Genomic DNA, 12,636 nt, shown 5'->3' on the forward strand with positions numbered 1-12,636 from the left:
AAAAAAGAAAAAAAAAAAGGCTGGTTAATTACTCTGGATCATATTGAATTGGTGTAACCTCTTACAAGTCTTAGGCATATGTAGCCTTAAAGAACCCTTTGATGGGATTTGATCATGTGACTTTTAAGTCACGAAATCAAGCCGCCTTGCTTAGTTATGTTTCCTTACAATTAATTTTTTACAATTTGATCGATAATCTTATAACAAATACATATTGATTATTGTAAAGTACATCATAGAAATTGCTACACATTTTATAATCCAAATATAAATATAGGCTTTGTATAAAATTAAATAGGTCGTAATGTGAATAACATTGCATTAAAAAGGCAAATGACTAAGAAGGTACACAAAATTATGTACAAGTACTAATTGAGCTCTCTCAAGGTTACTTGAGAAGTTGAGACGTAGGGGTGAAAAGGAGAAGGCGTCCTATGTCCTATCGGATTGACACTTATCACAAGTCAACCCATAATGGTGAAAAGCACTTAACTAGCCAAAGTTTTTTAATTAATTGGATGGTTAATTTCTTGTTATTTTTTGTTAGCAAAATCAACACTAAAATACATTCAGTGGCGGAGCCACTTTGTGTCCTGGTAGGACACGTGCCCTACCAGATTTAAAATTAAAAAATAGTTAGTTAAAATTCATTTATACAGAATACAAAGTGTAATAAAGTGTTTAAACTTGCCAAACAAGCAGCAGCTTAATGGTTAGAACATTACTTTATCTACTAAAAGTCACGTGTTCTCTAAACTTCTAATCCCTTACCCTTCATTCATAACCATTGTTAAAATTCTGATTCTGCCTAAATTCGTTGTAAAAAGAACTTAGGAATATTGACGTTAGCGATCTTAGATAAAGCACGGCAAAATCCCAAATTAAGCAAGATGGTTCATTTCACTTAGGCAATATATTGGACTAGCAAAATAAAACTCATAAAATTGACCTTTTTGCTATCTTCAGAAAAGCCCTATTTCAAACATCAAAATTATCCCATCACTAATTTCCCAAACAATGGCATATTTGTAATTGTAACGTCTTATTTGGGGCAAAAACCATCACTGTTTTATCTCAGCGCCAAAATCATTCCACTATATATCAACCCCCTTTCATCCCTGCAATCAGTTCAGTACAAAATTTTCAAACCTCCATTTTCTCTCTCATCAATGGCGTCCACTGAACCAGATAACAACAACCTCATTCCAGAAGAAATCACCGAAATTCCACCTCCATCAGAGAAACCACATTCTCCTTCTCTTGAACGTCATGTGGCTTTCAGCGTCGTCAACGAAAATGAAGAAATCGACAACAACAACAGCAGCACCGCCGTAACAACCACCGAAGAAAGTGCTTCTTCGTCGGAGAATCCAGACGCCGGAGGTTCGGAGAAGAGTTCGATTACTGTTGACAGTGTTTGTCTCGAAACAACGCTGCGTCCAGTCTCCGTCAGGTCTTCGACTTCGGCTGCAAACCTCGAGAGCTTATGCGAGCAGAGCGGAAGCGCCGGAAAATGCAACGGAAATACGCCGAAATCTGGAGGTGCGGTGAAATCCAACGGTGCTAATGGATGTTTTCAGCATCCTATTCCTATAGCAGAGCATCCAATGGTGAAGGAGGCTTGGAGCTTGTTAGAGAAATCTTATGTTTACTACAAAGGAATATCTGTTGGAACTGTTGCTGCTTCCGATCCTAGTGCTGAGGCGCTCAACTATAATCAGGTATATTTTCTCTATTAGTTTTTGAAATTTTACGGCAAGATTTTTTGCTGTAATTTCTTGAGATTCTATTTTTATTTGATTTCTAATCTATGCGAAGATGATCTGAAGATTTATCAGCAATTTTCATTACATTTCTTATTTTCTAGCTTTCGGTCTTTTGATGTTGTTTCTTAATATTTATTTTCCAGATTTTAGTTGGTCATTGTTTGGAGTAGAATACTCTAGTGTTGTTGTTTTTATTCTAGATTTTCATGAATTTGTTCAATATTTGGAATAAGTATAAATATAAATTTATGGCGTCGATTAATGCGAGATCGTCTCTGTTTTTCTATTTTTTTTAATTTTTTTTTTTCAATTATTTTTGTCACGGAGTAGCATTTATATACCGTATCTGCTTAGCTTTACTGGATTTTTTTGTTGATTATTCTGTGGTTTCATAGCAATTATTTTGTAAAACTATTTGACATTTATGAATGTGAAAATCTCATGTGAGGAGAAATTTGTTTTCCGTGTTTGTTATGGAGATTACGCAGCAGATTTCTCTGGAATTATTAGTTGTCATTTTGATTTGAATCAATTTACTAGCCAAAAATTGAAATATAAAGCATAGCAGGTAAATAGGTAATAATTCCGTAATACTGAGAGCAAACTTTTCTAGTAGTGCTAGGTCATTGAAAAAGCATGTTATTTGTTGCTGGTTGCACAACCAAATTTCCATGTCTAGATGCAATCAACGTGTGTTTTTCTGTTGAGATTGGTGATTAGGACGCATAAAATGTACTAAATCTTGAGCAATGGCCAATGTGATATGCTACTGTTTGCACACAATTAGTGTGTACTGTATATAATGTGATGTGCACTAGGGTGTACGCAAGAGCCCTAGCCCCTAAAGTGTAAGATATTAAAGCTGGTAGATAGACGTGGTTGATTTGGCAAGTAAGTAGAAGTAACAATTGTTACCCTGATATATAGTATACCTCTTCTTCAAGACAGATTATTGCTGCTAAATCATTCATGTTATGCTGGCCTTTTATATTGCATTGCACTAATTCATGAATGCTCTAGGCTGCGTATGTATGAACTATCAATACACTTTCTTTGAATTATGCTTGTAATAAAACTTTATTATATAACCAGTAGCTCATGGAGTTGGACATTTGAATATTTTGACACTTTGTGTTGATGCAGAGTTGATATAAAAACGAAAAAGGTTATGAAAATTTAGATTGATCAACATCAGAATTTTAATTTGAATGACCATTTTCTTGTCACTGAGATTAGTCAACTTCTGATCCTAACCTTTCCAATTATTGAATGTTGAATTGATAATGGTTGGGGAAGCAGGGAATCCGGACTTAATTTTATCATAGCTCAACTTAGCGCAGGTAGCTATTAGATATTATGATTCTCCCCTGATTTATACAGGTCTTCTCAATAACCTTTAATTCTGCAATAGGATGCAAAACTAGGCATATCAATTTTGAACCATTAGTATTCGAGCATGTATCTTCCACGTACTAATGCCTTGCCTTTGTCATTCATGTACATACTTAGCTCAGTCAGTGGTTCTGAGTGATTTGTCAAGTAGCTCTATTAGATTATCAACTTATTAATAAGATATTTGTCTGCACTTAACAAATTTATAATAGGGGTTTCAGATGTGGGTAGTTAAGTAAGTCCATAGACCATAGCTTATAACCACAAAGATCAGCTAATTAGGTAAACCATAAATGTTTGTGGCTCTCTAAAATTGTTTACAGCGCAGCTAAAGAACTAACTCTCAAATGTCATTTTATTTATGTACTGCATTTGTCTTTGATATTCTTGAGGTGAACCATGTGGAGTTGCACGTACTGATTCACTTTTTCCAATGTGTAGGTTTTTGTGAGGGACTTCGTTCCTAGTGCTCTAGCTTGTCTAATGAGAGATCCCCCGGACACAGAAATTGTGAAGAACTTCTTGCTTAAAACTCTCCATCTTCAAGGTCGTGAAAAGAGGATTGATAACTTCACTCTTGGAGAAGGTGTAATGCCAGCAAGCTTCAAGGTTGTGATAGACGAGAAAAATGAGCGTGTGAAGGAAATTCTGGAAGCGGATTATGGTGGTACTGCAATTGGAAGAGTTGCACCTATGGATTCTGGGTTCTGGTGGATTATCTTGCTGAGGTCTTATGTCAAAAGCACAAGTGACCGCTCACTGGCAGATCAGCCTGATGTACAGAAAGGCATGAAATTGATCCTTGACCTGTGCCTCTCTGATGGTTTTGACACTTTCCCCTCGCTACTCTGTGCAGATGCATGCTGTATGATTGACAGAAGGATGGTTAGTTTCTTGTTTACCCTTTCCTTTTCTGGTGTTGAAGAATGATTCACTTGGTTTATGTTCAACCAGTTTATTTATAACTAGCATATTGAAACTACAAAATCCTATGCTTCTTCTATTTTGGATTAAATAACTTCTTCTACCTAAATCATAGACACTCATCTGATAATGTCTTAAAGCCAATAAGTGAACAGATTACTGTGGTTAAAATTGTTTGTAACATGCCTGCCTGCTTCCAATTTCTTACTAACTTTATCCATAATCATCAATTGGGCAGGGAATATATGGGTATCCAATTGAGATTCAGGCTCTTTTCTTTTTTGCACTGAGATGTGCCAAAAACATGTTGAAAGAAGTGCCTGACAACAAAGAATTGCTGGACAAGATCAATTCCAAGATCAAGGCACTTAGTTACCATATTCGGACATATTACTGGCTTGATTATACCCAGTTGAATAACATATACCGCTATAAAACAGAAGAATACTCTCACACTGCTTTAAACAAGTTCAATGTATCCCCGGAGTCAATTCCTGATTGGCTATTTGAGTTCATGCCCTTACGGGGTGGTTATTTCATTGGCAATGTCAGCCCAGCTCGCATGGATTTCAGGTGGTTCTTACTTGGTAACTGCATTGCTATCTTAAGCAGTCTTGCGACACCAAAGCAAGCATCAGCTATAATGGACTTAATTGAGGCTCGTTGGGATGAGTTAGTTGGAGAGATGCCCTTGAAAATCTCTTATCCAGCGCTAGAAGGTAATGACTGGAACATTATCACAGGGTTTGATTCCAAGAATACTCGGTGGAGTTACCATAATGGTGGATCTTGGCCAGGTGAGTTTCCTGATGCAAAGTTTACTGACTTCAAACTTAGTGCTCCAAGATTTTTCTACTTGGTGTATTTGTGGCTGTGTTAAACCACTATATAAGCTTTAGAATTTGTGTTTATCTTCAAGTTGCAAGACAAGAATTTAACTTCATATTTGTGACTGATAATCTCTTTGACATGTTGACAAATGACAATACATCTGTGTTTCATGCAGTGATGCTGTATGAAGTTGTGAACATACTACAACTTTTTTCTCTCTAGGGTGCATTTCTCATGCTATTACAAAACATTTTAAGCTTTTGTGTTATTATTTATCACCTTCGCTCAATTATTGCAGTTCTGCTGTGGTTACTGGTGTCTGCATGCATCAAGACTGCGAGGCCTCAGATGGCCAGAAATGCCATAGAGCTGGTGGAGAAACGCCTTTCCAATGATGGCTGGCCAGAGTACTATGATGGGAAGACAGGTCGCTATATTGGGAAGCAAGCAAGAAAGTTCCAGACCTGGAGTATTTCTGGCTACCTGGTCGCCAAGAAGATGCTTGAAAATCCAGCCAATCTTCTGCTGGTCTCACTCGAGGAAGACAAGACAATTGCCAAGCCCAAGCTTATTCGCTCTGCCTCATGGAGTAACTAACTAGCCAGTCATCTTCTTCCCACTTCTTTGGATCTCTTTTAGTAGACAGCACCAGTGCTAACTGCTAAGTATAGGAAATGCTATTAAGGCTGTAAATAAGAGAGGTGAAAGGTAAAAACTGTTCTGTGCATATTTTGGAAGGAATTTTATGTTTTAGCACTGTCTATATTCTGTTTCATCTATCAGAACATTGATATGGTGTTTGCATTGGTGGCAATCTAGCTAATATGATGGTTACTAGACATGCTCAATCGCTCAGTGCTCATTTGTTGCTCTTTTTTTTCCTTTTTTTTTTTTTTAACTCTAGTTTATGTCAGATTGTTCGAAAATTGGGGAGTGAAATCCTCTTCATCAGTTGCAGCTCTAGTTTATAATGGAATGTGGAGAATCAGCAGTTTTATGCATGTCTCACAACTTACAGCTATGCTGGCATATTACTTGAGTTATCCTCATTTTTTCCTTTTGTGGGCGTGTGTAAATTGAGAGAATGAACTCAATGTAGATTCATAAAAAGTAGTTAAGAGTAGGATTGGTTTACACTACATTTACCCCTTTCTGCACACATTGCATTCATACTAACAGATGTTCCATTTGATTCTCCTCTTTAAGTCTTTCATGTTTGAAAATTCTAGCAATTTGGTATGATCTCAAGCTATACTAATCAGTAACTTATTGCTTAAACTAAGTCGTTAAAAAAACCTTATTAAGTCCCATGATTCTATGGCACTGGTAATCAGGTGAGCTACGATCGATCATGCATGCTTCTTAGTCCATTGTATAAGACTCTACGGAGTATAAAACATTCAAAAAACAAATATTCAATATTGCGCATCCGGGGAATCGAACCCCGGTCAGTACCGTGGGAGGGTACTATGATACCACTACACTAGATGCGCTGTTGGCAAAAGTTTCTAAATTATTAATATAAATATAATATTTCGACTTTTAGTTTTTATATTGAACGACCAATTTCGGACTCTAATCAAAAGCAAAAGGTAGTATATTTGTAAATTTGTGCTTTCTCTTTTTTACTTCACACACAACTATACAAGTGAATCAGGCAAGGCTTAAACTTTCTTACAAAACTTTCTAGTTAGTTGTAAGACTTAGAATAGAAGGGCAATAGGCGATACACATGGTAAAAAAGTATACAACTAATCAACTATGCATCATAGCAACAACTACTAGTGTGTTACTTCTATGGTTTGGTTGAGATTTCTTTTCAGTGTTCCGATTAAGTTTCATTGAAATTTTGCACACAAAGTCAGTCAAGGATAAATTGTTTCTAATTTGTATGACTTTATGTCACTTGAAAAAAAGTAGAATATGTCAAGCTTAGATCAGTCTCAAACTCTCGATTTAGATCACTTATTTGAATTTGACAATATTAATTAACTTTATCTTTACGCTAATTTAGTAGAAAAAAATTAATTCATACAAAGTAAGTGATATGTGATATGTGTTAGGGTCTGTTCACATTTACTTAATTTCAGTTCAGTTCAGCTCAGTCCAGTCCAGTTCAGTTCAGCTCCAATCAGTTCAGCTCCTAATTTCCTTCTCTCATAAATTATTTATTTCAGCTCAGTTCAGTTCAGTTCAGCTCTAATCAGTTCAGTTCAGTTTAGTACGACTCCTATCAGTTCACTTCAGTAATAATGTGAACAAGCCCTTACTCATTAAATTTGATACTCGTTAAATTTGATTTAGCGTTTACTTTACAAACATATAATGATTGATTAAACTCAATAAAAAAAATGTTTTAATTTGATTAGAGTCTGTATGTTTTTTTTTTATTTTAATTTAAATTTTTTTTAAGAAAACAAATACAATGTAGCATTTAATTTTCTTTATGGAGAAAATATCATTAATAATTAGCCATACAAATATATGATACGATTATCTTCCAGTTACTCGTATGAGAAATACTCCGTCTTATATAAGTAGGTCCATCGCCCATGTACTCACTACTCAGTACTCGTATTAGCTAAATAAATATTGTAGAGAGCGAATTTTTTGTACAGTTATCTTAATCGAGAAAATAATGGAAAGGTGCAGCTTCATATCATGGTTGGGAACAAACGTAGTAACAGCATTCTTTGCTTCACTCGAACGTTGCTCTTGTATTAACGTCTCCACCACCGACGTCGACGACGCCGCCACCAATCAGGAAGAGGCCGTGCTCCGCCACGTCACCACCACCACCACTAATTCTTCGACTCATCAAAACTCAACCAATCCTGTCGTTTGATTCAATTCTCTCTCTCTTCTTAATTAGGGTTTTATGTTTTTAATTTTCGATTTTAATTAGTTATTATTAATTGTTTATTAGATTAGATTAGGTTTTGTATAGCAAATTGGCAGTGTCGTTTATTATACAAAACAATCAATTTCTCCTTGTAATTTTCTATTTGTACATTTATATATGCGGTTATCTAGTTGATTTTAATTTTAGAAAATTTAAATTCAATTGTTGCCCAATTTCATTACAATCTTAGTAATTTGTGAGTTTTGATTTTTTTTTCTTTATTATTTGGCGTTAAATTAATTGTTTTTCACTGAATGGTGTACTCAGTTCTTGGCCTTAGAAGCTGAAAATTTTGTAGAATAATTTCTGGAGTTGGTTTATTTTTTCCCCAAAAATTTTAAAGTACAGAATTATTCTTTGATTGTGATGCTTAGGATGATAAAAGGAATTAGAAACAACAATAATATCTGAGGTCAGTCCAAAAATTTATAAATAGCTGGGTTATGCTGGCTTCTAAACGGGATTTCTATGATAATCTTCAATTTGTTTAATTGTGGATTTGTGGTTGTAGTTGAGCCTTGAGCCCTTGATTTGCTTATCATGTAAGTGTATGTTCAATACTGCTAATATTGATGATGCAGTTTCTTGTCTGAAAGACCAACTAAAATCTATCGATTTGATTGCATTGCCTTAATGACATTGTTTGTGTTTTCGGCACTCATGAGGCATGATGACACGATCCCGATGTTTAGGCCTGTGTTCTTGACGTGTGCTGGAAGCCTGGAATGAGTTCTGGAATTCTGGTTTGTGTAGATTGTGAGTTCATTGGCGAGACTGATTGGGAATATATAGAATTCTGGTCTGTGTAGATATTAAACTGATTGGGAATTTGCAGTGGAGCTCTTCTCAGCTTATCTTTAGGGCATAATTTAAGGTTTATCTGCTTACAATTGGTTCGGATCATACTGAGAAAATTAGAATTGAGAAAAGCTAAGGGCTTGTTTGGCATCATTTTAGGTTTTCAGTTTTCTGTTTTTTTGAAAATTAAAAACCAAAAACAGGAAACAAGAAAAAGGTGTTTCCACTTTTCTGTTGTCAGTTTTCAAAATTATCATGATTTTAATAAATCTGAATATTTTTTATTCATTATGTGGCATAGATAATATCCTTTTAAAAAGCAAAAAACCAAAAAACAGAAAACCACAATGATGCCAAACGAACCCTAAAGTTTGTGTTCTTCATGGCATTTATATTGAGTTTTGGTCTGTGTTAGATGGCCTAGATGCTTTAGATTTCACTATCGAATTATCTTTTGAACTGCCATGACGCCCATGAGTTAGTAGATTAAGCCTGATAGCTTTATCTGTATGAAGTAAACATAGTGTATGTTCCTATGTACAAAATGATTCTTGTTAAAAAGAATTGCTATTTATCTATGATGTTTTAGCATAGTTGCATCTATGTTGTGTTCATACTTTACGAGGGATGGAGGGCAGAACACTTTTCAGTGAAGTGACTACAGAGTAGGATATGTTTCAAGTTTTCAACAAATAGAAGAGAAAAAGAATTTAATCTGCATTGCCTTGTTCTTTTTACTAGCATTTACATTCTTCTACAGATTCATAGTGACTAAAGAACTCTAGAATTTGAACCTAGTTGCTTCAGCTTGTGCTCCAACTTGCGTGATGGTAGACATGATCAGCCTTCACTTTCTTTCCCACAGACTAGCATCAACACACAACGAAGGATAATGTAGAGTCTTGTTCTTATCTTGAAGCGCTTCTCCTTCTGAGCTCTGTTGTCAGTTGAACCTCTTGCCAGATGAATTGGAAATCTAGTAGTCATTATTATTGCTAGGAAACTTAAACTTAGGAAACAATGTCGATGGTAGAGGCCTAGAGGGTTCGTTGTGGAGGGTGAGGGAGAGAGCGTATAGGCGTCTTAATGAGAGCTCGTATATATACGGAGAGCATAGAATCCTGTGGCTAACCAGATAAGCAGGAAGACCTACTGGTCCTCTGCTGGAGAATTTCTGGGGTTCTTGCTTGGACTCTGAAGCCTGACTTCCAAATGCAGTTACAACACAACCGTTTTTCGGTATTAAGTTCTTATTCAAAACTAATTATTTATTGTTTTCTGAAATAAAAACAAGTTCGAGTTTGAACAGAGGAATTTAGTTTTTGCAGTAACCAATTTTATGGACGTTTTTGATTCTTGGTCAATAGCTCGAGCAAAATAGGGAAAATGAAGTATCCAAGACTATTATGTATTTTGTTATTCTTTAATACTAAAAAATAAAAAGAGAAAAATCTAACTTGTTTGAGATTCATGCTGTTATCATTCGTTCATAGTTACGCAAGAAATATGAGTCACATACAGAGATACTTCTGAATAGAACGACTTGCAGAAAGCATAGTGATCACTGATTCTGAACGTTTCACCAGCATTTGAAGGATCAAAATTTGGTGATAAAGTCCAGCCGGTAAGGCAATCAGCACTCTTATTGGTACACACCATATTGGCGCATATGATGTACAACGTGCCACCCGAGCTGGTTTGAGGATGTTGGCTTAGCTGGTCATGGAACCTTCATTCTTCAATCACGAATTTACGATTCTCTAATAAATCCCGACATATAGGAATTATGCTAAACATAACTCCATTGTGTTACTCGGTTACTCCGTAATGTATAGCCCATAATTTCTTACAATGTAGCATAATGCATACTATTTTCCTCCAATATTATTAAAGAAAAAAGAGCACGGATTAAAAATAATCAAATAAAAAGATGAAATGAGTACACTAGAAGAATGCCATAATTCTAAGCAATGAAGACATGTCAAAAAAAGCCATAGAAGCTCCTCCATATGAAAACATGAAGTAAATGGGGCCAGAAAGGCGTGCAAAAGGATGTGTTTTGCAAAAGACCGGCCAAATCTTCTCTTTCCAATCACCTTTTGCTCCTTTCTGCCTTGTTCAACCACTATTGTTTCACATTTTAACCTTGTTGCTTTAAAGTTTAAACATTGCCTTCCTTTGACCTTTGGCTTCATCATGACCTGGTGTTTTGTTACCAATTATCAAAATTTGCATGGAATTCAGTATATACACTAGTCCGTGTCGACGACTACAACTTTATGAGCAACTATCCGAAAATGCTTTTAATACACCAAAACTTGACTTTTGCACATCCGTTGTGAGAATACAATTTACGAATTTTGATGCGCTTCTCACAAAGAGGTAGGTATGTCAAAATCAGTTTCCGCATCCATCCAATGAGCAAGGAATTGACGAGAAGTATCAAATACTGTACCTAAACATGTGGCCACATTATATAAGAATTTTTATACGAAGCAGAAAATTTTTAACAGCAGTATGAATTTGTAAGCCAGTCTCAATAATGAAAGCAAGAACAGATAGCAACCCTAAATGCAAGTAATATTCCTAATATAATTAATTTGCATAGTTGCATGTATGTATTCTTCTCTAATCAGTGCACCACCATTTGTTTACTCGGTTACTCCATCATCACTGGTCATTGACCATCCGACCACCGTTGTCCCACCATTTATAAAGCTCAACTTGAAATAAAATGTCCTTTCTACTCTAACAACATAATTTTGTCACAATTATAATAATGATATCTAGTAAAGTACATTTAAAAATCATTATCATTTTATTAATAGTGACTACATCTACACCAAAAAAAAAATAAAAAAAAAATGACTAGTATTATTTTCGAATTGAGGTACATGCATACAAATTATTAAATTTTACTAATTTAATATTTCCCGAGTTCTTAAATAATTGGCCAAAAAACCGAAAATTGCCTAATAGATATGTGGCCTGTGAATCCAATGACAAAGGATTATTCATTAAACTCTGGCCGACAAATGCCGCCTTCACCTAGATCTAGCAAAAGTATTCCCTCCGTATCATATTATGTTTGGTCTTTAGCACAAACCAAAGTGAAGGTCATCTTCACTAGTCACTACTCGTCTGTTACAAGTCTTACAAAGTTGTCTTACAGCATACTCCGTATGTAACAACTATCTTTGGGAAAAACTGAGGTATAACTATAATTACTTCTCCAAAACCCAAAAATATATTCTGAGAGAATCAGCTTAAACACAAAATTCTCAAGTTCATGAAAACCTTCATCTATACCGCAAACCAAAGAATTTTAACATAAGGTGGTCACTGAATCACCATCAGATTTCAGGTTCTATCAACATAGCTTGAACAAATCATGAAAACCAAAAAATAATGACCATTATGACTTATGAGTTACCTTAGTGAGCATGACTGAACCGCTCCTCCGAGATAAAATTCTTTTGGCATAACCGAAATAGTTTCAAGAGAACCGATTTCTACCATTTATTCACTTGCACATAAATTCAGGTGTAGGGTGACTTTTATCATCTCACATACCTTCCTCAAGAGTGAATCTCCAACTTAATAGATGGGAAACCATTCTAAAATCAACACCTTTGTCACTAAGCGAAATTGCATCCGTCTTGAGCTTCACCATCCCATCAAAAAAGAAGACCTTGGCAAAAAAAAAAAAAAAGAAAAAGGAATTTACAAATCATTGCATAACTTTACAGAGAAAAATAGTACACAACACATATTAGACTTTGAGTAGTACATTATACATTTCCTAATATTATATACATAAACTATAATTACTACTACAATGTTAACATGAACGACTTTAGTAATCTACTAAATAAGATGTAAGCGTGTATTAATCACATTTAGGATACTATCTAATGTAATCAACATCATAGCTTCCATCTTAACAAAAATTATCCAAAAGTAGCTTGGCCCCTAGCAAAAACCATAAGTGAAAACCAGCAGTGAAAGAAAGATTGCTTCTTC

General features: G+C 35.2%; 1 protein-coding gene and 1 non-coding gene across 2 annotated transcripts; one reads left to right on the forward strand and one right to left on the reverse strand.

Annotated features, from left to right (window-relative positions):
- Nucleotides 1-1,169: 1,169 nt before the first annotated feature.
- LOC145613023 (putative alkaline/neutral invertase F) lies at nucleotides 1,170-5,510 on the forward strand. The gene is made up of 4 exons (XM_081668093.1): nucleotides 1,170-1,721; nucleotides 3,600-4,043; nucleotides 4,321-4,879; nucleotides 5,212-5,510. The coding sequence occupies exons 1-4, from the start codon at nucleotides 1,170-1,172 to the stop codon at nucleotides 5,508-5,510; spliced, it is 1,854 nt and encodes a 617-aa protein (XP_081524219.1).
- Nucleotides 5,511-6,335: 825 nt separating this feature from the next.
- On the reverse strand, nucleotides 6,336-6,406 carry TRNAG-CCC (transfer RNA glycine (anticodon CCC)). Its single transcript has one exon. It is a non-coding gene; the product is annotated as a tRNA-Gly (tRNA).
- Nucleotides 6,407-12,636: the final 6,230 nt, after the last annotated feature.

This window comes from Chenopodium album, chromosome 25 (genome assembly GCF_948465745.1).
Source record: "Chenopodium album chromosome 25, dcCheAlbu1.1, whole genome shotgun sequence".
Taxonomy (NCBI): Eukaryota; Viridiplantae; Streptophyta; class Magnoliopsida; order Caryophyllales; family Amaranthaceae; genus Chenopodium; species Chenopodium album.